At 43.3% G+C, this 27,297-nt stretch overlaps 1 protein-coding gene across 4 annotated transcripts in view; it reads left to right on the top strand.

Moving 5' to 3' along the window:
- The window catches only part of AHCYL2 (adenosylhomocysteinase like 2), a 469,222-nt gene that overhangs the window by 389,191 nt on the left and 52,734 nt on the right, over positions 1 to 27,297 (top strand). For all 4 annotated transcript variants that reach the window (XM_085653637.1, XM_085653638.1, XM_085653639.1 and 1 more), the window contains exon 14: positions 5,315 to 5,383. In XM_085653637.1, coding sequence (XP_085509763.1) covers positions 5,315 to 5,383 — 69 coding nt within the window. The remainder of the gene's footprint in view (positions 1 to 5,314; positions 5,384 to 27,297) is intronic.

Below are 27,297 nucleotides of genomic sequence, written 5' to 3'. Positions count from 1 at the left end.
CGCCTACCGCGGGGGAATCTGTACCCCGCCGTTATTGCCCGATCCGTCTCCGGCCCCGTCCCCTTAGCCGGTTTATCGCCCCGGTACCGGGCACTGAGTCCACCTAGTCCCTGTCCTGACCTTTTCCCCCCCCCCTTGATACTCCTATGGATTGGTAGGGTCCCCCTTCTAGGGGAGCACATGTTGCTGTTTCCGATTGTGGGTTGCCTTGTGGATTTGTTTCCTGTTGTTAATTATATCAAAAAGAAACCGTTATATGGGGTCCGGATGGTGTGGCGATCAACGCTGCTAACTCCTGTGCATTTCCCTTTGCCGCAGCATGCGCGCTATTGTTTGTACCATATACTCCTTCTGTTTGCTAGCGGCCGGCCTGAAGGTTGTAGGCCCATCTTTGTATATTTTTTGAATTTTGTAATAAACGGTTTCAAAAAAAAAAAAAAAAATCATTACAGTTATTAAGTCGACTTTCATCACTTGATTCTGAATACTGACCCAAGGCTGGATCTAGGAGCCAGACCTGGAATTCCAAAAGTAATCTGAAAAGTAATTTATTACAAATAACCTGAATTTATCATTGAGCTCAATGCATTGTTATGTTTAGGAAATAGGATTGTTTATTGCAACCAACTGTGACTGTTTATATACATTTATTGCTTAAGGCAAAAGTGTTTATATTCAACCTCTCATTCTGAGAAAGTATATTTTTATCCCCTTTGTGGTTCTAAAAATAAAACAAGCATATATTTTATATATATATAAACCATTGGCCTAGAGTTCAGTTATTGAGTGTGTGAAACCATTTGCTGACTGAGTGTGTACAATAAATGCTTTACACTGTCCTCTGGTACTGCCTTACTGCTCGACCAAGCTACCACTTTTGAGAGTAAGGTCATACCTAACTTTGACCTCTATCAGCCTCTGGGGGACTGTGGACTCTGTACACCCTGTACCTATTAGGGAGCAGTATATACAGAGCCACTTTCTCACACGAGGTGCTGGGATCGGATGGGCTACCCACAGATTTCTGTGCTGCATACGAGTCCCTATTGGCTCCTAAGCTGCTCACTTTATACAACTCCGCCTGAGCAGCTGGAATCTTCTCTGCCAGCACCTGAGGCACTGGGCACCTCCATTATGAAGCCGGGGAAAGAACCTACTATGACTACATCATACAGTTTGCTTTTAATCTTAAACACAGATTATAAGATATTAAGTAAGTTACTGGTAGATGGACTACTTCCCCCTGTTACTTACACTAGTTCACGTTGACCAGAATTGGGTTTTCTCTTTCCAAAACACATCTTTGAACACAAGACGGCTATACCAGGTCATGGAGCAGTCCCCAATACTCTGGCCCCACATATAGTCTCTCTGTATGCAGATGATCTGCTGCTCTATACTCAAGATGTACGTTCTAGTCTGATCAAAATATAACTTTTTACTCACTTTTGTGAAGTTTTGGGCCTACCAGTCAATTATTCTAAATCTGGAGTCTTTCCACTGTCCCATTCCAAACCCCCTCACTCACTACTACTAGAAGGGAAAATGCTCAGATGGGACCCACACACCTTCAAATACCTAGGTTTTAATGTCTATCACAAAGAACGTGACATGCTGTACAGTAAGCTACACCGATCTCTGTGCTCCCAGATAACATTTTGGACCAAACTGCCTCCCGCGGTGGCCAGACACGTAACATGGTCAAAAATGGTGATGCCCCAGAGGCTTCTGTATTATTTTGCTAACTTCCCCTTCATATTGTAGGAGAAACTTGTTCAAGGTGATGGACAGACTTCTGGGCCAATTGATATGGGTTGCTGGCAGGCGTGGAGTGGCATGTGGCAAATTGAAATTGCCAGGAGACAAGGGAGACCTGTGGGCACCTGCCTTTTGAAATTACTTCGATGCACAAATTGCAGTGGGTTGCACGCTGGCTGGCAGACAGATATGTGGGAGAGACATCTCTCATCCAACAGCAAATTGCAGAGGGCAGTGTGCATGCGTTGTTTTTCCCAGGCTCACAATGCCTCCACCCTCTACCTATATTGCCCTCCACAGCCCTGAATGGCTGGAAACGAGTATTGGCATGACTGCAAACTGTGGTCCCCTATGCCCCATCGCTCCCACTGCAGGGAATTTTCGCTGGCGCACCTTCACTGGCATACTGCGAACTCTGGCTGTGGTAAGCAGCTGGTGTCGACACAATAGGCAACCTCTTCTCTGAAAGCACACAAATGCCCTTCCCCTCATTGGTGGAACAATGGAACCTCCTTGGCGGACAATGCTTATTCTATGGTAGAATACATAGAGCATTACTGCTTTATCGGCGGGTGGCCTAGCGCATACTATATACAAAATTGGATCAGGGTGCCACATGATTACATGGCTATACAAAGCCCTATTAGAGGCCATGGGTGAGTGTGGTATACGGTAGTATGGTGCTGTTTACTTAATAAAGAATGGCAAAAATCTTCAGTTACGCCCACCGGGCTGGTCTCATGCAATGCCCAATTTAAATGTATCCAATTGAATATCCTCCATAGGGCCACCTCACCCCACATGCAATTAAGATAGGAACACCCACACCCAGATTTGGAAGAAGCAAAGGTGTTTCAGCCTACAAGATATTTTCAGTAAAAGGGAGATTAAATGCTTCAAGGCTATTGAAAACAATACGGAATTTCCAAAATAGAACGTTTCCTATACTTGCAGCAGAGATTGTTGGCTTGACATCTAGAAACATGAAATGGGCAATGAGCTACCACACTCCCTCCGAGCACATCCTTCAAATGGTCTTCTCTCACAGTGCTTAGTCTCTTAGATATAGAGAACCCATATCGCAGCATGGAGTTATCAAATACCCTTACCTGACACACTGGGAGAAAGACTTTAATATCACCTAAGATCCTAAATAATGGGAAGATATTTTTACACAAGCAAGTACCTGTGAGAGGCATTCCCAATGGAAAGAAGTAATATGCAAGATCCTTTATAGATAACACTGTTCTTTAGATAGGCCACAAAAAAATCAACTGTACAAAACAAATCATAGCCAGACTGCTAACATTTGAATGCCACAGTTTGTACTTCACAGGACTTTATATGATCCTCTTTAGGTAGCATATTTATTTGTGATCTAGGCTTTTCGGTCAGTGCATGCAGATTAGATAACAACTAGAAGTAGTAGTGGTTTAACAATCACACCTCGTTAAAACATATTATTAATGTGGGTAGAGTGCAATTATGTCCTAGATATTTGGGATGGTGTTTATTTTGGTATCCCACACCTTACTTCCAAAGGTGTGAGCTTATGTTCGACCAAAAGATCCAATGTGTACAAATTTCAAAGAAGGAAACCATAGCACTCAGTCATTAGTCTAAATATATCATAAGGTCCAAACAGTAAGGGCTTTTATTAGAGATTTCGAGGATATTGTGATCTTCAGTACGCTCACATTTTCATCCTTCGAAACTGGAGAACACCCGACATTTGTTTTGTCACGCAGTGACTTTTTTACCCCTTGCTTCGTCTGATGGAGCGTATTATGGTCTCCATTTCTCTATAAATTTTGCTTGACCTATACTTGCCTATGATGGCACATCTTCCTACCACGGTGTTACGTCAGGACCTTTGGATACCTTTCAAAGATTTCACAGAACCATAGTTTATACCAATCTCTGGAACACGGAGTGCTCCAATTCTAAAGGACTATACTGGAAGTCGTGTTTTTGACCTTTCGGCCATAATTAATATTAGACATTTAAAGCAACGTCCACTCATGTTTATTCAGTGACCTGATCTATACTTGAGCAAGGAGTGAGGCTCTCCCTACAGGACGCGACCTTCTGTGTGAACTTTACTCTACTTCAACGGACTCGATTTGTCTCTTCTGTATTATATGTCACATCCTGCAGAGGTGCCGTTCCTAAGAGCATTACTACATTGCCCATTATTCCTGTTTGGTCTTCGCACACAGAATTTTTTTTACCTTAATCAAGCCTTGAAAATGTCTATGCGTGACAAAACACGTGTCAGTATTTATCCAGTGTCGAAGGATAAAAATGTGAATGTACTGAAGATCACAAAATCCTCGATCTCTAATAAATGTTTTTGTTTAACACAAGTCCTTACTTTTTGAACCTTATGACATATTTTAGACAAACGACGAAGTGCTATGGTTTCCTTCTTTGAAAAGTGCATGTAGATTGTGCTGCTTCACCAGCTACCAAATGTTTTTCACTACTTGTTTTACAGGTAACGGGTATTCTGTTTGAGGGCTTTGTACAGTACCTAAATGCTTTACATTTCTGAGTGGGGTGTATGGGGAAGCAAACCAATCAGGCCGCAAAGGTTGAAGCAGAGTCTTGCTAAACTTCTGTGTGGGGTATTTTTTGGTTCTTGGTGATATTCTGTCTGAGCATTTATGTGAGTTTGCTTGATACTGCATTTTTGATAGATTTGCACTTTTTATTGTATAGCATTGATTTTTGTTCCAAATAGCTTCAGTAAGATCGACACCGGATAAGCTTAGCATCCTTATTTACATAGAATTGGAGTAAGTTCCACGATTTAGCCATTACACATTTCTCTCAGAAAAGTGGTAGGGTCTCTCATTTTTGACTGATTACACTGCAGTGGTTTTGTGACCTCTGACTGCTTAGTATTTGGTGGCTTCATTCGTATTTCATTCCCCAGATAACAAACAGTTGATTCTGTGTATCCCTGGCAATGGAGCAAGTTCTTACCCAACTCTTTCCAGACCTGATTAAGTTTGGCCCCGTTTTATCAGAAATGAGACGGCATACAACAACTCATTGTCCTCAATTTATTAATCATGTTGGTTCAATAAAGACATTTTAAATTAAAACTCCTATCTCACTTTTTGGGTTTTTTCAGTTACGTTGAAGACAGTCAGGTAATGTTAATTAAGTAATCAACATGTTAGCTGTATTAGAACTATATTCGCTTGAACAATAAAATCTAAGGTTATTGAAGGTGGAAGTTCACAATATTGTGGCGGTCGTAGCGATCAACAACAATATAGAATCCACAATATCAACTACCACAATATAATCAAGGTAAGCAAATATGGAGTACAGAATAGTAAATATATGATTTCCTACATGTACTTACATTGACAGCCTGGTTGTAGTTGATGTGTGGACAAAATATTTGTGAAGATTGATATAATTGACCTCTGCATTGTGGCGTACAACCCAAAGCAGAATACTCACTGCTTTGCCTCGGCACTTTGCCCTATGAAATGAGGATGTTTTATATGTTAACATGAACCTTGTCTGCTTCCTCCAACAGGGCCGCTTGTTGAATCTGAGCTGCTCCACCGTTCCCACATTTGTGTTATCCATTACAGCCACCACTCAGGTGAGTCTGTGCTCTGCAGTTTGTGTCTTAATATTTAGCATTTTTATAAAAGACATTTAAAACTGTAATTATTAGTGTTAACCTTTGTTTTATGTATAACTTGTTGCCAGACCTTTGTTTCACAGCATAGAAAGATCAGCTGATTGAAACGTGGAGGAAAATTCCTTCATGTCCTGGGCTGATGTCGCTAGTACAAGCTAGAGCTAGCCTTTAGAGGTCAACCGACCTACCTCTTAAAGTGATAAACATAGAATTGGCAGGCATAATTGCGGGATCCCCTGAGCACTTTTTAGGTCTCGGCTAGCGAAGGCTGGGCTTGCGCAGTCTCGCTCGCGAGATTTAACGTTTTTTAGTACGGGGCTTGAACCCGCTGCTCTTCTCCATTGGCTGGCTTCCTAAACGGAGGCCAGCCATTTGAGGAGAGGGGCGTCTGTCCATTTAAGCCCCGTCTTTTTCGGATTCGGGGGCGTGTTTTTTACTTTCTTTCTCTCCTCTGGAATGTAAACATTCCAGCCAATGGGAAGAGGAGAGAAAGAAAAACACGCCCCCCAATCCGAAAATGCCACTGCGTTTCTCCGAGGCATTTCTGCTTGACCTCGGAGAAAGGCGGTGGTGTTCATGGCGTCATGAACATCACCCTAACTCAAAACATAAGCTACCGAGGCTCCTTCCTGCTAAGGTCTACAGCGGTGGATGCCTGACTTTGCTGCGAGATTCCGGGACAGGCCGCCAAGCTTGTATATCACCTCTTCTTCTGAAAACGCGGTGCTCAACAACATTTGTCTTTAACACTTTTCCGGCCATAGATATTTGACGGGGCTAGCAGGAGAGCATGTGCAAATACTAGTCTTGTGTTTCCCCATTTCAAATTACGAGATTTCGCTGTGATTCAGCTTCATCATCTGCTATTAAATTCCGCGCACTACAGTGGGGCCCACCGGCGCGTCGGGCATCGCCCCTTTAAGAATGCACAGGCGGGGGACTCCAAGCATAGTCGCGAGGATCGCGGCTACAGGCAAGGGGTCGTACCCTAGAGAGATAAGGTTGATAGGCGAACCCATCTCAGTAATCGAGTGTCCCGCGACCTCAAGCCTGGAGGGGGTGGGGAGGTCGAGACTGGGACTTAAACACCTGTCCTTCGCTTCCATCATATGTTGCCTGCAAACACGGGCTCTGCGCATGAGCACCACGATGCGTGTGATACGTTTTCACTGGCTGCAGCCGTTCATCATAAAATAACATTGCATGCATGTAGTCCGTCGTGAGTTATATCTTGGTGTTTAGTGTGCAAGGAGCGCTCGTGCACTGGCGCTACTCTAACAGGGAGCACGCTGTACACCTCTGTCTAACATATTGGTTATGACAGCAACATGCAGACATGAGTACTATTACTGGGGGCATGTGCACCTCTTTTCCCACAATTGAAATAGGAATATTGACTATTAGAGAAGAAAAATACAGTGTCCACTTCTGCTGGCCCCCCACTCTTTCATTCTTCCCTCTCTTTCTGTCTAGCAGTTCTTCTCTTACTGAAAACCTTGACTTCAAGATGGTGTTCTCACTCTCTTTCCTCTACTTTCTTTTATTTGCTCCCCTGTGAAATGGATCTAAAAAAGAAAATCATTTTTGCTGTAAATGTCGTATTTTAATTCTAAGGTGCAGCATCTGGAATAAAAGGTTAAAAATATGAAAAATAACTAAATAAAGTAAGACAGTGGTAGCAAACTGGCCAGATTGATTTTATTCACACCCAAACACATTAGCGCCACTTTTACAGAGTTTGCCAGTGAAGCGCTATTTTTTTTCTTCTTGTCTTTGTTTTCCCGGGGCTTGCAACTAGTGCACCAATCCTGGAGGTACTGCAAAGTGTGGATTGGAAAACAAAATGTGTACTGCGGCTCTGGGTCCAGGGATGTGGTCTTTTTACCATACTGCTAACGTTTTGTAAGGATATCAGCAATGGACATTGAAATGGTACCATTCAAGGCCCCTTTCAGGCAAAAGCACTCACTGATTTCTGAATAGTGAGTGTAAAAGCGTTAAGGTAACAGTGTTGTTCCTGCTTGCATTTCACATGGTTTGCTAAATTTTGCATTCCCCTATGAGTGTTTGCTTTTTCCAGGATAATGTTACTTTTTTTTGTAGGCCGCATATTGCTCTTGTCTATTGCGTCCTTTAAATTGAGCCTCATCCAGGTGTTTATAGCCGGCAGCAATTGTGTTGTAGTTGAAGGCAGTGTGAGTTTTTCTCAGTGGGACAGTATGGTGTTGTGTGTGTGTAAGTGGCTCTGTGGGTGGCTCTATTTGTGTGTGGGTTGCTCTATGTGAGTGGCTCTGTGTGTGTGGGTGGCTTTGTGTGTGTGGCTCTGTGTGTGGGTGCAAATGCAATAGGTCTCACATTTGAGAGTGATTAAGCTATTGACATTGTAAATAACAATGCCGTTTCTTTAAATGTTTTAATGAGCAATGCCAATAGCTCTAACTTTAACAATGCCGAGACCATTGCATTGTAAATGCTTGTTATAAAATATATATCCCACCTTTCAGTTTTAAGAAATCCAATTTTAAATGTAAAAAAGCTAAGTTTTTCAAGGCTGTAATGCTCAATTAACAATCGTTTTCTTACAAACAAAGAAAGCTTTCAAAGTGACAAAACCTTTCCACAAACCTTTCTTTAAAGAAAATTTGTGGGCAAGGAATGTTAGTGGATCTTACTGAAGCCCTTTGGAACAAAAATCAATGCCCTACAATGACGGCACGACTCTTTGCTAGAGAGATCTAGAGAGATCTTATTGCTATATGTACTGATGCTCCTTGTCTAGGCTGGGATCTGAGACATAGAGGATTGGTTGGGCTGCCAAATGCCCACTGTCTAGAGCAGGTTGATGTTGAGCCACTCTGCATTGAAGCATACATCTCCAAAAGGGACGAAGTTGAGCAAATCTCTGTACCTTTCCATGCTGTCGCCAACACCTCAGACTCTGGAAACGCCATCAATACTCTCCGTCTTGACCAAGCATCTCCCATGGTTGTTTCACTGGCACTGGTCTCTCTTATCCCTGCAGCTTTCTCAGCCCGCTGCAGTAGAACCACTACCTCAAAAGATTCCTGAATCAGCCTACTTTCAAATGGCTTACAACGTCTTTACTAGCCTCTTCACAAGGCAGAAATTCACTGACCATTAGATGAGACTTTAGAAATGAAATAGACAATGTAGAAGAGCTAAACATAATTTTTGCTTCCCAAGGTTCAGAATATGTTAGTGGTCATAAACCATTTCCACTCATCTTGGTCATCCATCAGAGTTTACTCTCCTACCATGTCTGAGCTCTACCATAAAACGATCTCTCCGAAAGGTGACATCCTCGTTTAACAAGGTGGGAGCAAGCTTAATCTTCCTATCACAGCTCTTCAAACGACTTCTGTCATGTTTTAGACTCGCCATCAGCGCACTGCCTCAAGAACTGTTATTCCATTCGTCCCAGGCTTCTCGCTTAACTCTGGCTTCTGTAAGAACTGCACTAGCTAATCTTAAAAAAATAAAAGAACAAACCTCTGGAATAGGATCCACTTTTTCCACGCATGGATCCCCAGCCTTACTCTTAATGCTTTGCAGCAGGAAAGCACCATCCTGCTTGTCCAACTTCTACTGTCTACAAGTGCAGTGCAATACCTTGCAAGATATCGCTGTTTCTTGTGGCACTCCTGTAAACACTTGGCTGAAGAACTTCCGTGAGAGCCCCGGAAGGACTTTAGGTAAGTCTTTCATGAAGGCATGATGGTTTCAAACCAAGAGATCAGTGCTGCAACTGACCTCTCAGATCTGACAACACACTGACAGCCCTGGCATAGATATGACATTTTCATCCTGGCTCAAATTTACTGGATTGAAACCCGAAGCCATGCAGAGAATACTAAATGATCCTTTCTCTGTGACTTTGTGGAATCCATCTCGTAGCGAAAGACGATCCAAAGCTGAAATTAAAATGAGTACTTCCTTTAATTTTATGGGTAAACTCTAGGTACAGCAGAGCAGTGAGACCAACCTTGTATGAAGCAGGAGCCATATTTTAATAAGGAACATTTAACAATACCGCATAGCCCAATCCTATGGAACAAAAAACAACAACTGAGCAAAGGTAATTTAACAAAAGAAACAAACACAAAGTAAATTCTATGCACTTGTAAACTTAAATTAATTACTACAATCTTGTTAAAGTTCCAGATCTGTCTATCTTCCAATTTGTCAGCTCCCTGAAACACTTTGATCACTTTAAAAGGTTTGCTAAATTGAGAAAAATTATGAGCGTTCTTAGATAACTTGACTTTTACAACATCATAAACCTTAAGGTAAAAGATTTAACCACTTCGTGAAGGTCATACAATTCTTTTCTCTTCTCCTGTTATTGGAGTTCCTTGATTTTCCTTCGCTAACCAGTCCTTACACTTCAGGAAACTCCTTTTAGTAAGTAATAATCCATGGAGGACACACCCTGGAACACAGTCTACATTTTTTGAACTGTACAAATTGACTTGTCCCCGTAGTGGTATGAGGGGTAAACCTGTATTCCTCTACTCTTCACAATTTCTACCCAATTAATCCCTTTGTGTTTAGCAATGTGTATGGTCTCTTTCAATGTCCTATTAAACCACTCCACCATCCCATTAGTTTCTGTATAGTAAAAGGCGCATTTCTTGCGAATAATACTGCTTTCATTCAATAACTGCTCCAACATTTTCGAGAGTAACTGGACACCATTGTCTGTGAATAAACACTTGGGACTCCCTTCCCTGGCAAACACATCTGTCAAGAACTTGATAACTGACAAAATAATGGTTTTATTTGTGTACTCCACTTCAGGCCATCTAGAGAGCATGTCCATCAGAACCAGCAACTATTTAGAGAAAGAACTTAATAATTATGGGTCACACCATATCTAAGGCCATTTAATTCCAAACCTCCTTTGGAATCTCACAGCCAACCACGGGAGATGTTCTTATTTCCAAAGTTGTCACTCATCCTGCACTCACAACAATCTTGCACTTTCTTGCCTCTAGAGGGTGAACTAATCTGGCACCTCTCTAAAAAAAAAAAAGATTATTATTAACTGAAAGTTCTACTGCCACATATGGAAAACTCCATGTTTTTTTGCCTATGTGAATGGCTTCGTAAACCCTCTTTAATACATCACCTTTCTCCAGCTCTACCATCTATTCTTCCTCAGATACGCAACCATGATGATAGCACAAACCTTGAAATCTTCTTTTTTCTACTGTTGTCATCACAGTCTATCCTCAGAGAATCCTCCACTAATCTGGATATGCACTCAGCAGCTTTATTATCAACACCAGGTAAGTATGTAACTACAAACTGATAAGCTTGTAGTGCTACCACCCATTTACAAATTCACAATGAAATACAGTCTAATCCTTTCTTCCCAAACACTTCCTAAAGCAGCTTATGATCTCCACAAAAACTGCTTGAATTTCATTTAGCCCAGCATACTTCCAGGGCTTCCTTCTCTATAGTTAAATAACACATTTCTGCCCCTTTCAATTATCTACAAACAAATGATATTGTCACCTCTGTACCATTCTGGTTTTGCTTCAAAACTGTGCCTAGACTTTTATCACTGTCATTTGTGACAATACAACAGGGTATACCAGACGTAAAACTCTTCAAACTGAAGCAAGGCTTAGATTTATGTTAGTAAATTCCTTCCGACACTCCTCAGTCCATGTAAACTGGACCACCTTCTTAAGCAAACTTAAAATGGTACTTGAGCAACTAGCAAAATCTGGCATAGAACTCTGCCATCCCCCAAAAAAGCTTGACCATCTTCCTTCTTGGCAGGGTGAGATAAATCCTGGATGGTTTGGATTAGATCTTTTTGGGCCTAACCCCATCACATGTGGTAACCTGCCCCTAATAGTTCTCGGGACAACAAAACGTACTTTGACTAATCTTAAGGGCAATACCCTTCAAACTGAACAATCCTTTACACCCTCTCTGACTTTACTTACATATATTTCTCCAGTGCGTTATTGAAGATTAAGAAGTCTTTCTGAAAAAATGCAACTCCTGATAGTTTACTTAAAATATCATTCATGCTGAACAGGGACAAAAAGAGCATTTTATTGACATGAAACACTCCAAAAGGTGTTATGAACACCATTCGATCTTTAGAGTCTTTACAAAGATGAACTTGATAAGCAGAGGGTCCCTCAAGTGTGGTGAAAAATTTGACATTACCTAACAAACTTATCTCCATGATGTTAGGCAAAGGAAACTTCTCCTCAGTTACTTTTTTAAGATGACTAAGGTCAAATTAGTCTGTCACCAGAGCTTTTGATAGCAATAACAGACCCCACCAATTGTGAAGCTTTTACCGTCTCAATTATTCCCTCCGCTATGAGCCAGTCCAATTCACTGCATCTTGCAAACTAATGGGTACATTTCTCCCTTTAGTCTATTGGTTTAGCACCATTTTTTAGTCTTATGTGATGCATATACCCTTTGACACAACCCACTTCATTGGAAAGCACCTCAGGAATTTCGTGCGGAAACGTCTCTTGCATAGTATCAATTATCCAGACTTGAACTTGAGGTTCGGAGTTCAGGTCAAGATAAGTTCCCATGAGTTTCTGATGAGGCCAACTTAATACCGTGTCACCCTTAACACAGAGCTCGCGCACGGGATAACATGAAATAGTAAATATGTCTTTTGACATGTCAAGAAAATTGGAATGAGAAGTAGAGATACGTAGAGAGGTTGCTGAGAAGTCCACAGTAAACCAGGAAAATGAAATCCTTAAAAAGGTCAATCTTCACACATTATCATCAATGATAAAGAAGAATAGTTCCTTGAAATGAAGGGAGGAGAACATATCCAACCATAGCAGAACAGTGCGAATCTACCCAGCAACCGTCATCACAGCTTTTCATTAGGCATAAACATTCTGTTAGGAACATACCATCCTTACATGAAGCATGAGCCATAACAGAACATCTCATTTAACCTCTTCGATGCGAGTGACGGAGCGGTTCCGTCATGCGCGTCGGTTGCGCTGTGCGCATGACGGAACCGCTCCGTCACGGCCCCGCCCGCGCATGGAACCTTCAGCACGGTGCGGTAATCCGCGCTGAAGGGGTTAATAAGAGATGTTTACGAATACCACAGACGTCTTTGTTTAGCTGTCATGTGGATGAAGAAGTTCAATGCATGAACTCTGGGTTATAGACCTTAAAGAAGTCAGCTTGGAGAAGAGAAACTAATATTTCTGGTATCAGTACGGTCCAGTGACCTCCACTAATCACTCCAGGGGATTCAAGCCCCTCAGAGGCTGCAGCAGTGCCACCAACAGCAACAAAAGCAGCTTTAGCAACCCAGGTAGTCATCTTTAGGTTGAGGTTGATATGATGCTTTTCCTGCAGTAGGAAAGCCTCTGGCCAACAATGATTCCTCTCTCCCACCTTTTCCATTCCCACTCCGGTGCGGACTGGGAGTGGGTGAGCTAGGTGAGCATCAGCAATTGTCTGGAATATTAGAAAAATATAATAGGAAGAATAGGGGTGCTGAATATTGTACATAATGGCTATTCTGAAGTTCAGTTCTTCTCTTCCAGCCTTTCTCCCTCCAAAGAAGTATTCTCCATTCCAACACAGTTTACATCAACAAGTGAACAACATTGTTACAGAAGAAAGCGGTAGAATTGATCCCTCCTTCGAAAACAGAACAAGAATATATTCCAATTACTTTCTGGTTTAAAAGCATAGTATCTTGAAAACATTAGGGCCTTTTTCAATATCAAAATGTCAAACAAATGGACTAAAAAGGAATTTCAGATGTTGCCCCTCTAGCAGATCTACCCACACTTACATAAAAGTCATTGTATGTGCACAAAAGATGTCCAGGATGAGTACTTTCTTATTTCAATTAGTAAGACAAATGGCAAATTCCTGAGGTTTGTTGTGGCAAACATCATTACCAATACAAAGTCCTTCCCTTTTGTTTCAAGCTCACACCAAGAACTTTTATGAAATGCATGGTGGTTGTGGCTGTACACCTCAAAAATGAAAGCAATTTAAATTGATCTTTACCTTCCGAAGGTGTCCTCTTCTTGTGAAGTTCAGTAATGCTTCCAGATGATGGTTTCTATTCTGCAGCATTTGGGCCGAAGAATAAATTACACAAAACCATCATTGACGGATGAGAACACTGAAACAGTGCATGGAGAATCAGTGTTGCCAAACCTCAGGTAACTGAGACTACAGATTACATCTCTCAAAACCTGTGATCCAATCTCTTCCTTGGTGGTACCAGTCAGGCAGCCATCTAAAATGTGTCCTATTTCATTCAGTTATACCTTCACTGGTGATGGTGACTGATAACTCCCAATCAAATAATCAATGGAGACGGGCCACTTAAAGAGTGACTAATTTTCAAAGTGGTGTCAAACATCACAGAGGTTGTTTAAAAGAACCCTCGCACACCAACCTAGTTGGTGTCATGCTTCATCGGGTTCCTGACCTACGGATAATCCAGACGCAAATTTATAGTCCTTTTAGATTATCCACCGCATTTTTAAGCATACCCTGGGCCACTGGGAATAAAGTATTATATAGTGAGTTTCCCATAGGTATTTTTAATATTTACCACTTTCTCTACTTCATCACACATTTTAAAAAAAAAACCTGAATCACTGTAATCAGGTGTCGCAGCACAGTTGGGTAGCATTCGGCTACCCAACTGGGAACCCGATGATGAAACATGACACCAACTAGGTTGGTGTGTGAGGGTTCTTTTAAACAACCTCTGTGATGTTTGACACCACTTTGAAAATTAGGCACTCTTTAAGTGGCCCGTCTCCGTTGATTATTTGATTACTACATTGGGACAAGGACGGCCCGTGAAAAAATTGTCCTGCCTCTCTCGATTGTTTTTTGAAGACCGATAACTCCCTTCATTGATGGAGAGCACATGTGGCACACCTTTAGATTCAAGGGACATAACTAGAGATTTAGAAATCTTACCATTTCAGCCTCCTAGACCTGAGGGCGCACTGTCTGGTTCTCAAATATTTTCTTACAGGTATTAAATCAACTCAGTTTTTAATTCAGTCAGACAACACAACAGTGCATTATCTGATTAGGCAAGGAAAAACAGAGTCAGGAGTTCTGTCTCTCAAATCTTAAACTACCTGTTCGAGGCACATGAGCTGCAGATTACACACTTATGCATAGATCGCCATCTGGTGTTGGGCCCGGATGTTTGCACTTGTTTTTGTCCTGGAAAGTCTTTGGAAGTCACGAGGTATGTAACTCCTCCTTTGGATCATAGTGCGCATGGGCATCGGCTCCATCCTCAGATTGTTTTTTTCCGCCATCAGGCTCAGATGTGTTTCTCGCGCTCCAGTTCGGAACCGTTACCGGGTTTCTCTTTTGATGCGCAATCCTTCCCTTTTCGACAGTATTGTCTTGATTGCGTTTTCCCTATCCACGCGACTCTCAACAACTTCGAAGTCTTCGATTCCGGTCGTCGGCGAAGGCCTTCGGGCCTACCTGGGCCTTAACTTCTGGCTCATGGAAAGGACGCCATTCAAAAAGTGTCCTCGATGTGGGTCGAAGTTTCCCCACACCGACCTGCATGAGGTGTGCAACCTCTGCTTCTCACCGGAGCACGAGGCCAGAGACTGTCCAGCTTGCGCCTCCTTCCGCTCCAAGAAGAGGATTCAGGACCGACGAGCTAGAAGAACCATGGCTCGCTCGTCGTCTTCGATCCCCGACGACATCTTCCAAGAGGGCGTTGATGTGCCAGAGCAGGGGCGGGTCGAGGAAGGCCTCATCAGCGCCTCCGAAGCCGATGACTCCGACATCGAGGACATCACTCCAGCACAGAGGGCCGTGAGTACAGACGTCGACCCCGACCTCAAACCCCCCCTTGACACCATCTAAAAAGGCTTCGATCCCACCTTCACCTTCGGGCCCAGGTGCACACCGAGAGACTGCTTCCCATGCCCCACCTTCGGGCCCGGTAAAGAAGCCTACTAAGCCTTCAGGTGACTCGGGCTCAAGTCAGCCTACCCTCGGTGCCGAAAAACATCCACAGGCACCGAAAAAGAAGTCGTCATCTTCCTCATCCACGCCGACAGCTGCTTCGACATCCAAGCACTCTGCATCGAAGACTGGCACCGGCTCCTCGGCACCGACAACACACTCTGAGCCGACCAAAAAACTGCCACCAAAGGGGCCCGACTCCCATGCTTCGAAGCCGAAAAAGACCTTGGAACCGAGGAAACAACAGGTTTCATTGGCCAAAGACACTGCAAAACCGCACGGTTCCAAACCCAGAACCGCTACCGAGTCGGAGCCGAAAGAGCCTACAGTACCAACACCGTCGGCACCGAAGGATCTGCCTCCCACAGAAGAACTGTTTCGCACAGATCCTACCCAAGAAACTCTTATAAAGGATCCTAAGACTGGTCACTTAATGCTTAGCTTTAAGAAGAGACCGCTAGATACCCCTGCACCGGCTCCACCACCTAAAAAGAGAGACTTTGCTACCTCTCCATTAAGGATCCCTTCTCCTCTTCCTCCTCCTCATCCCCCACCACACCGCTCTCCTACACCATCCCCTACTCCAGTAGATGATGATGATGATGATGACGACAACACCTCAGATGATGCAGGGGGAGGTGTGGACGATCAACCACTAGGGGACCCTACTCCTACTGGCTCCCCAGACACCTGGGATGATGATAGCATCCCAGACATCCCTAACATCCCACGATAGGACATTTACCCCTCCAGGCCTTCTCCCCCAGAGGACACTATGGGCTTTAACCAGCTCATCCACAGAGCTGCCCACTACCACGGGGTTGACCTACACACAGACCCCGTGGAGGAGGATTTTCTCATGGACACTTACGACCCCACACAAGTCCACCTCAATTTTACCCATGCTTAAGGGGGTCATTAAGCATGCACCAGAGGTCTTTAAAGACCCGGTCAGGGCTCGAGCCATCAACCCTAGGATTGAAAAAAAGTATAAGGCCGCCCCTACTGATCCAGCCTACATTAAAGGCCCCGCACCACTAGACTCCCTTGTGGTCTCCAATGTGAGAAAAAGAGCCAATTCCCAATCATCAGGTGACGCACCACCACCAGATAAGGAGTCTAAACTCCTGGATGCCTCTGGCAAACGAACGGCGTCACAGGCGGCAAACATATGACACATTGCCAATACTCAAGCGCTGGTGGCTAGGTATGACAGGGCACATTATGATGAGCTGGAGTCCATAATGCAGCACCTCCCAGACAGGTATAAAAATAGGTCCAGGAACTCATACAGGAAGGTAAAACCATTACTAACCCCTCCATTCGTGGTGCCTTAGATGTAGCGGATACCGCCTTAAGGGCAATAAACACCAGTGTACTTTTGCGTAGGCATGCCTGGCTACGCATTTCAGGGTTCCAACCTGAAGTCCAGAGCTCCATCCTCAATCAGCCATTCGGTGAGCAACACCTATTTGGCCCTAATGTTGACGTATCCCTTGAATAAATGGAAAAGGATACAGCTAAATCTATGGGAGCCTTGCAGTCGCAAGCTCCCAGACGTTCCTTTCGTCGCTCATCCTTCAGAAGCCCCCCAAGAGGCTACTCCTCGGATAGCCCCTCAGCTTCTTACAAAGTTCCCACCCAATCTACCTTTACTAGAGGTTACCAAAGGGGTGGTTACAGGGGTAACAACAACAAAGGCAGAGGCAAAACCAACAACTCACGCTCTGCCTCCGTCCCCACCCAATGACTTCCCTCCAGTTCCCCCAGACCATTCCACTCCAGTCGGGGGAAGACTCCAACAATTCCTTCCTATCTGGACCAACATCACCTCAGACAGGTGGGTGAAACAGATAATTCAATTAGGTTACTGTCTCGAACTAGCATCTACCCCCCCAAACATACCACCCAAACACCGTCCAATGTCACAGTAACATTTGTTACTGCTAAAGCAGGAGGTAATCTCCCTCCTACAAAAAAGTGCAATAGAGCCAGTTCCCCTGCACCAACAAAACAAGGGAGTTTACTCCCTGTATTTTCTCATACCAAAAAAGGACGGCTCTCTAAGGCCTATTCTAGACCTCAGACCCCTAAACCTATACATACATTCAGACCATTTCCACATGGTCACACTCCAGCAGGTTCTTCCTCTGCTTTCACAGGGCGACTTCCTTGCTACCCTAGACCTCAAGGATGCCGGTTTCCACATTCCCATTCACAACGCCCACAGGAAGTATCTCAGATTCGTAGTGGACGGTCAGCACTATCAATTCAAAGTACTCCCATTCGGAGTCACAACAGCACCATGAGTGTTTACTAAGTGCCTAGCGGTGGTGGCAGCACATCTAAGAAGACAACACATTCATGTTTTCCCTTATCTGGACGACTGGCTCTTAAAAGCCAGCTCATACAACCAGTGTGTACAACACACTCGCGCCACTACCCAACTACTCCACGACCTGGGGTTCACGGTAAACCACGCCAAGTCCCACCTGCAACCGTCACACACACAACAATACCTCGGTGCCACAATAGACACCTCAAAGGCGCTAGCCTATCCCGGTCCCGTCAGGATAGCAAGCATGTAGGCTCTTCTCACCAAATTCCAACCGCAACACTCTCTTTCAGCTCGAGTGTTCATGCAACTCATAGGGGTGATGGCCTCTTGCATATTCATAGTGCCTCATGCAAGACTCCAGATGCGTCCACTTCAATGCTTAGCAGGACAATGGAACCAGGCTTGAGGTCAGTTAACAGAACTGGTGTTGGTAGACAGTCGTACTCATCGCTCTCTGCAGTGGTGGAACACCAAGAACCTTACCAAAGGGCGACCGTTCCTCGAGCCGGTTCCTCAAATAGTTATGACAGTGGACGCATCGCTCTCCGGCTGGGGAGCTCACCTACATCACACCATGCAGGGCAGGTGGACACCTCAAGAAAAGTTACTCCGCATCAACCACCTGGAGTTACTAGCCATATTCTTAGCCTTAAAACCATTTCAAAAACACATATCCGGCAAGGCTGTCTTAGTCCACACCGACAACATTACTGCCATGTACTACATACAAAAACAAGGGGGACACACTCTCTGCCGCTCTCTCAGCTAGCACAGAACATATGGAGGTGGGCTATACCTCAGAACATATTTCTACTAGCCCAACATGTACCAGGAGTCCAAAACACCATAGCCGATCTGTTGAGCCGTCAAACACAACAGATCCACGAGTGGGAACTTCATCCGCAAGTTCTTCAACCGTTTTTTCAAATGTGGGGGCAACCACAGATAGACCTCTTCGCCACCCAAGAAAACGCCAAATGCCCAAGCTTTGCCGCCAGATATCCACACCCATTGTCCAAAGGCAATGCGATATGAATTAACTGGTCAGGCAGATTTGCATATGCTTTTCCGCCTCTCCCACTCATTCCAGTAGTGGTGCGCAAACTACAGCAACAGTCCTCAACTCTCATCCTAGTTGCTCCAACTTGGGCCAGACAACCGTGGTACGCCACATTGCTGGAACTCTCCGTAGTTCCTCACCAGAAGTTACACCTCTCTCCACGCCTCTTAACCCAGAACCATGGAGAGATCGGACACCCTGACCCAGCTCAGCTCAACCTTGCGATCTGGCTCCTGAGATCTTAGAATTCGGTTACCTTAACCTTCCCCCTGACTGTATGAACGTCATTAAAGTAGCCAGACGGCCTACCACTAGAGCATGCTATGCAGCCAAGTGGAAACGTTTTGTAATATACTGTCATAACAACAACACCAATCCCCTTGATGTGTCTATCCAACACATCATAGGCTACTTACTACACCTCCAAAGATGCAACTTAGCCTACACATCTATTAGACTGCATCTTGCTGCCATAGCAGCATATCTACAAAGTAGACGACATCTATCACTTTTCAGAGTACCTGCCATTAAAGCTTTTGTGGAAGTCCTCAAAAGAATAATTCCCCCCAGTGGACCACCTTCACCTGTGTGGAATTTAAACATCGTTCTCACAAGACTAATGGGCCCTCCATTTGAACCTCTACATAAATGTCAGCTACAATTCTTAACATGGAAAGCTGCTTTCCTAGTAGCCATTACTTCTCTACGAAGAGTTGGCGAACTACACGCACTAACCATTCATGAACCCTTTCTGCAGATGCATCATAACAAACTTGTTCTCGGAACTAATCCTAAATTCCTTCCTAAGGTAATTTCTCCCTTCCACCTCAATCAATCTGTGGAGCTGCCCGTATTCTTCTCGCAGCCACAAACAGTCGCAGAAAGAGCTCTTCATACCTTAGATGTCAAAAGAGCATTGCTTTACTACATCGAGAGAACACAACCCTTTCATAAGACCAAACAACTTTTCGTGTCTTTCTCACCACCACACAAGGGCAACCCCATATCAAAATCTGGGATAGCTAGGTGGATTGTCAAATGAATGCAAATTTGCTACCACAAAGCAAAACATACATTATCTGTTCCTCCTAAAGCCCACTCTACACGAAAGATAGGGGCTTCAATGGCATTTTTAGGGAACATTCCCTTAGATGATATCTGCAGAGCAGCTACATGGTCTACACCGCACACATTCACAAAACACTATTGTGTAGATGTGCAAACTAAACAACAAGCTAGTGTGGGCCAGGCTGTACTCAAAACACTTTTTCAAACTACTGCAACAGATACTGGTGGTCGCCGCTAGGAGCTGGTACTGCTATACAATCTATGCATACGTGTGTAATCTGCAGCTCGTATGCCTCGAACGGAATCTGCTACTTACCAGTATGCATCTGTTCTTGGCATGTAGAGCTGCAGATCTACACATGCCCACCCGCCTCCCCGGCTACCTTTATCTGTTCCAGTATTATCTTATTTAGATACAGCACACATGGGCATCATTCCTGTTTTCTTACAAAGCTCCATCATTTCCCTGCTGGTGAAAAACATTCTGAGGATGGAGCCGATGCCCATGCACACTATGGTCCAAAGGAGGAGTCACATACCTCGTGACTTCCAAAGACTTTCCAGGACTAAAACAAGTGCAAACATCCGGGCCCAACACCAGATGGCGATCTGTGCATAAGTGTGTAGATCTGCAGCTCTACATGCCAAGAACAGATGCATACTGGTAAGTAGCATATTCCTTATCTCCACATTACAGTAGTCCATCTCCCAGGAGTTCGAAACTTGTATGCAAACTTTCTTGTCAGTATTGTTTAAGAAAGCCACAAGTGGTTATTAAATTATGAAGTGCTGCACAACGTCTTCTGCAAACAGGGATTTCACCAGATATATCTGTTTGCAAGGTAAGAAAAAAAAATGCCCGAGCTACACCCCCAGATTTTATTAACCATGTCGTTTGGGAAATGGTCTTTTTATAAGCTTGTTTACGCTCTTCCACTGATATCCCTAATTCCAAGTGTCACTGTCATCACACCAGGTCTCCTGTTCAAGTTCAGGGTTTAAGAACCTGTAGCTCGATCTTCTGTCTTTTAACTTGGCAGCCTGGCTTCGGAACCTTTTCAGTATACAAATTTAGATCTTCTTCGAGAATGTATTGATATATTGAAGGAGACATGGTGTCCATTCACCAGGTTATCCTACGCTTTCAAATGGAAGAGGCTCTTCATCTGGTGCATTCAAGGATCAACCTGAGCAGATGCCCAGAGTAGGCAGTGCTCCCATATCTTATCTGTTTACCCGAGGAGGGTGTCTGCAGATACCTCGCTAAAGATACATTTTATAGAAAATTACCTTAATAAATCTCTCCTTTTATAGTTTGTTATAAAAAAATGCTCTAGAAGGAATTGAAAGGCTTTCTTCCAGTAAGAAGATTCTCTTCTTCACTGTAGCTTAATGTAGTGCTCTTTAAATTAATATGCCCTCCTTTTGAATCAATTAATAAGGCTATCTGGCAGCATTTATCTTGGAAAGCACTTTTCCTTGTAGGTATCACTTCTACTCATGACTGTAGCTTATATCCAGGCACTTTGTTGAAATGAGCCATACAAGGTTTTCCTCAAATATAAAGTAGTTTTGAGAACTCACCTACATTTCCTCCCAGTTAAGGAACGTATCCTTTTCTGAAATATGTAAAGAAGCCACCTGGAGGTCCCTACATAACATAACAATAAATTGTGCTAATTCAGATTGCGCGGGCAGTGCCCAAGTGTTCCAGGCATTTATGCAGCATCTTTTTGCTTTGAGAAACTTTTTTGTTGTCTTTCTCTGCCTTCTTATCGGTATGGGCTTGCTATTTATTCAGTGCTTATAACTATAAGTGAAGATCTGCTTGGCAAGAAGGAATAGTTGCCTTTAATCCTTGTTCTCCTTCAGGGAAATCTTCATTATAGGCATAAGCAAACCTTTCTCCAACAGAGAAATTAACTATTGTTCTCTCAGGATCCTCCTCTGTAAAAAGAGAACTGGCTTTACAGTCTTTGGCAGAGCCTGTTGAGATCCTTTTCCAACGACCTGCCCATGGGTGGCACAGAGGTTCAACCAGTGTATGTCCAGCATTATCTGCTGGATGAAGCGCAATTCCCTGAAGATTAATGCAGACAAGACTGAAGTGCTTGTGTTTGGCTCTCAAAACTCCATTTGGTCAAACACCTGGTGGCCAGATGTCTGCAGACCTCTTCCCACACCTGTCAAGTCAGCTAAAAACCTCTGATTAATTTTTTTATAATACTCTTGAGTTCTGATGCACAGGTCAGTCGCATTATCAGCACTTCTTTTTTCATCATTTGGACCCTGAAAAAATATTTCCTTACATTCCATCGGAGTTGCACCAGACAGTCACTATCAACATTGTCACCTCACGGCTGGACTACTGTATTGCACTTTGCCTTAACATCAATATTCCTCCCTGAATAAACTTCAGGTTGTACAGAATGCTGCAGCCCGCCTTATTCTGAACATTTCCAAACGGCACTCGGTTAGAGATGGGATTCGTTCCCTTCATTGGCTTCCTGCGAGGAAGCTAATTTCTTTCCAGGCCTTGCACTTAGTTTTAAGGCTCTTCATCATAGGGGCCCCAGCCAAATGAATGTTCTTTTTCATTAGTACACTCCTGGCAGACCACCTAGATCCTCGTGGTGTAAAAAAAATGTAGGATCCCCAGATTTTGGAAGACTTTAGGGGGTGGGAGCTTCTTATTGGTAGCTGCCGCCAAACTATGGAACACTCTGCATTCTTCTATCTCAGAAGCAGATTCCTTTATGTCCTTTAAAAAAACATCTGAAAACCTAGTTCTTTTCATCTCAAAATCCTTGATTCTTGTCTACTGTTGCCGATTCATCTGTCCTGCTATAGCACTTTGGCACCTTCAGGTTTTAGTGCACTCTATAAATTTTATTTTATATATATATATATATATATATATATATATATATATATATATATATATATATATATATATATATATATATATATATATATATAATATCTACTGGCGGTCGCCAGTAGATAGTTATAGTTAGGACCGTGTTTCCATAGGAAATCTCAAAATTCTATTTTGAATAACTTTGGCGCCGGTTGACCAATCCTCGCGAACTTTTCAAAACTAATGGGGCGCTCCGTTCAGCTCCTACCCTGAAAGTCTCGGGGTGATTCGTCAAGCGGGGGCCGAGAAAAAAGGGGGTCCCAAAACGCGTTTCCCCCATGCATTTTTCCATAGGACCTTTAGACGCAGCTACAGCCCGAACGGCTGAACAGAATTACTTGAAATTTGGCAGAGAGGTAGCCATAAGGTCAAGGAAGTGCCTTTTGCAGGTCTGGTGTAAATCTGTTCAGTATTTCCTGAGAAAATAGCATTTAAAAGCATATCAATATCTATACGCGCGCAGGGTGCGCGCACCGTGCGAGCACCCTAACGTGCGCGAGCGTAATTCTGATTGTTGGTTACATGTTAGTCAACGTTCGAATCGGTCGAAATCAGGAAGTGTCGGCCGCCATTTTGTTTGTTTTCAGTGCGAGAGTGAAAAAGGAAGGTGGCGAACGTGAAAAGGGGGCAGGGTAGAGAGTTTTTGATCCCCTAGCCTTTGTCAGGGGGTCCCTGAAGGACCCCGAAGGCAGAAAAACATTAATTTATTTTTTTTAATCGCGGGGTGCGCGCACCGTGCGCGCACGGTGAAAAACAAAAAAAAATACATAAATTAGCATTTAAAAAACCGTACAAATTCACTGAAAAAACCATAGGTTTCACACACGTTATAGTTGGGAATTAGCATTTAAAAAACCTTGCAAATTCACTTTAAAAACCATAGGTTTCACACATGTTCTAGTTAGGTGGATATTTCACTCGTAAAAAACCAATGAAATTCCCCCGTTATAGTTAGTTCTGATAACTATAACTCGCGTGACCGCCACTCTATCACAAGGATGATGTCATCAGTGATGTCATGAGTGATGCCACTGACCATGTCATGAGTGATGTAATATGTGACGTCATGAGCAGTGGATTGCGGGCGCGCAAGTTATAGTTATCTGAACTAACTATAACGGGGGAATTTCATTGTTTTTTTACGAGTGAAATATCCACCTAACTATAACACGTGTGAAACCTATGGTTTTTAAAGTGAATGTGTATATATATATATATATAATCTATGGCGGTCGCCAGTAGATAGTTATAGTTAGGACCGTGTTTCCATAGGAAATCCGCAACATTCTATTTGGAATAACTTTGGCGCCGATTGACGAATCCTCACGAAATTCTCAAAATAGGTGGGGCGCTCCGCTCCGCTCCTTCCCTGAAAGTCTCGGGGGGATTCGTCAAGCGGGGGCTGAGAAAAAGGGGGAGTCCCAAAACGTGTTTTCCCCATGCATTTTTCCATAGGACCTTTAGTCCGAGCTACAGCCCGAACGGCTGAACAGAATTACTTGAAATTTGGCAGAGAGGTAGCCCTCAGGTCAGGGATGTGCCTTTTGAAGGTCTCGTGTAAATCTGTTCAGTATTTCCTGAGAAAATAGCATTTAAATCAATATATATATCTATAGCCGCGCTCCGAGCGCGTACTGTTAGCTTACCGTACGCGCACGCTGCCGTGCGCGAGCGCGATTCTGATTGGTTGTTAGATCTTAGTAAACATTCAAATCGGTCGAAACCAGGAAGTGTCGGCCGCCATTTTGTCTCTCGCAGTCTGAGGGGGTGAAAAACAAACGTGGAGAACGTGAAAAGGGGGCAGGCTGGACAGTTCCTGACCCCCTAGCCTTTGTCAGGGGGTCCCAGAAGGACCCCCAAGGGCAAAAATTTATTTTAATTTTTTTTCGAAAAATCGCGGAATGCACGTAGCGTACGCGTACGGTGTAAACGGAAAAATTCCGCGAACTTCGCGTAACGATTACGTGTACCGTGCGCGCACGGCAAAAAAAATTTTTCAAAAAGGAAAGCTTAAAAAAAAATAAAAAAAAATTGTGAGGTAAGGTTGGCTCTTAAAAGAGCCGTTGGGTTAATACAGGGATAGAGGAAAGAAAGAATGGGAATATTATGAACGTCTACAAACGTGCTGGTCTATCTTATTGTTAATAAGGGAAACACTGGTCTCCCCAAAAACAATAAGACCACAACACGTTGTACACCTCATTGCAACCCTCCCAAATCGAGGGTTAATGTCCAGAGGAGCTGAAGAAGGTGATGCTCCCACCTCAGAGGAAGGGCTCAGCTGAGCTGCCGATGATGTACTCGGCTGAGCTTCTGAGGTTGGGCTCCGGTGACTTACTGAAGAGTTTTCTTCAGTATGTCGAGCATAGGTCCTGGGATGTTTATCCCTAAGGTGTCTCATCATAGAGTGATTTCCAAAGGAATACTTCTTCCTTGGATCTCCTCTAGATAAAACACGCTCACAAAGTCTGCAAGTGACCAATGGAGCATTGACCTTTTTCTGCCCGTCTGGAAAAGTAAAATACTCCCACACAAAATAATCCTTTTGTTTCCTCCTTCTCTGTCTGATGATGGTGCTGCTAGGCTCACTCTCAGAAGAGGACTGCTGCTCTGCCATTGTATCTCAATGTCAATTCAGCTCCTTCTCCTAGGGGATCTCAAGCAGTAATGAGGGGAATGGGTGTGGTGTGGGAAGTTTCTGGAACTGAAAGTAGTTTCAACCAATGAAAAGTGTTCTTTGTGGATCACATGACCAACCGTGCACTCTCCGTAAGCTTACGGTACGCGCTCGTAAACAAGTACGCATGCGCTAACGTGACGTAAATATGCGCTTACGGAGCGCTTACGGAGCGTGTACGTAGGACGCACTCGCGCATGCACATTACACGCACCTGCATAACCGCGACGTTGCTTCCGCGCATGCGTGTACGCGTACGTCACGTACGTATTACGTAAGCGCACCGTACTTATGACGTACGGAGCGCGTAGCGTCAGCTTACTGTACGCGCACGGCAAAAAATGCATTAAAAAAAACAAGTTTCAAGAGTTGTAGAAGATAACTGTGATGTACAACTGTATGTAAACATTAATTTTTAAAAAATTAACCATTCCATAATGCAGGATATAGTACATATATTATTTTATACATAGGTTGGATATTATCTTTTTACCAAAAATCGCAAAAAAAAAATTTGCATTTAAAAAACCGTACAAATTCACTGAAAAAACCATAGGTTTCACACACGTTATAGTTAGGAATTAGCATTTTATAAAACCTTGCAAATTCACTGAAAAAACCATAGGTTTCACACATGTTCTAGTTAGCTGGACATTTCACTCGTGAAAAACCAATGAAATTCCCCCGTTATAGTTAGTGCAGGCAACTATAACTCACGCGACCGCAATCCTCTGCTGATGATGTCAGATATTACATCACTGATGACATATGTGTCTTTATGAAAAATAAATATTTGTAATATATGTATAGCTAAAGATTAATGGAAGAAGAAATGGGTAAATGAGTGTCTAAATACAGTGATGTAATATCTGACGTCATCAGCAGAGGATTGCGGTCGCGTGAGTTATAGTTGCCTGCACTAACTATAACGGGGGAATTTCATTGGTTTTTCACGAGTGAAATGTCCTGCTAACTATAACATGTGTGAAACCTATGGTTTTTTTCAGTGAATATATTATATACACACACATTTGCCGCTATGTAGTTATACGTGATGCGGAGTTTCCATAGGAAGAGCGTTCTTTGTTTTGCTAATAGCTTTGGCAACTTTGGCTTTCGTCCAATCCCTGGTGTGTACCTCATTGAAATGCTTACTAGTGCTGTAACTTTAATCATTGTTGGTAATGGCTCTCCAGTTTTCCAATATACGTTTTTTAACTGGGAATGTTGTTGAGCCTATATACTATTTGTTACATGGACATATGATGATATATGCCAAAAAATCTATTTTACAGGTGATCACTTTGAGAATGCGCCATTTCTTATTCACTCTCTGTAAAGTTATTTCCTGTACATTTGTGCTCTATTTACAAGACTAACATTGTCCGCAGCGACAAACCTTTTCCCTGTTTGAGCCAATTGATTGCTTTGGGTGCCAAGTACCTTTGTACTATCACATGTTTCAAGGAAGCGTTCCTTTGATAAGTCACTGTATGGTTTCTTCCTATTTTACAAAATGTTATCCTGTGCTAAGATATCCTATTTGTTTTTCAAGAGCTTTTATTAATTTCCATGCCTTCTCTGTAAATTTGATGCCTGGAGTACTGTGTTTGTTCTTAATAAGTGGACAACTTTTCTTTGATATATCTCTTAAACTCTCCATCGACATGCTCAAAATATAGAACAACCTCCCACACATACAAGACTTGCCCTCATCTCTGCAGGTTTGAAGACTATCTAATTCACCAATTAGGGCCAACATCACCTTCATCCATTGGGCTATTATGGATTTCTG

This window comes from Triturus cristatus, chromosome 4_1 (genome assembly GCF_964204655.1).
Source record: "Triturus cristatus chromosome 4_1, aTriCri1.1, whole genome shotgun sequence".
In the NCBI taxonomy this organism is placed as follows: Eukaryota; Metazoa; Chordata; class Amphibia; order Caudata; family Salamandridae; genus Triturus; species Triturus cristatus.
This window is presented reverse-complemented; position numbering and strand designations above follow the sequence as displayed.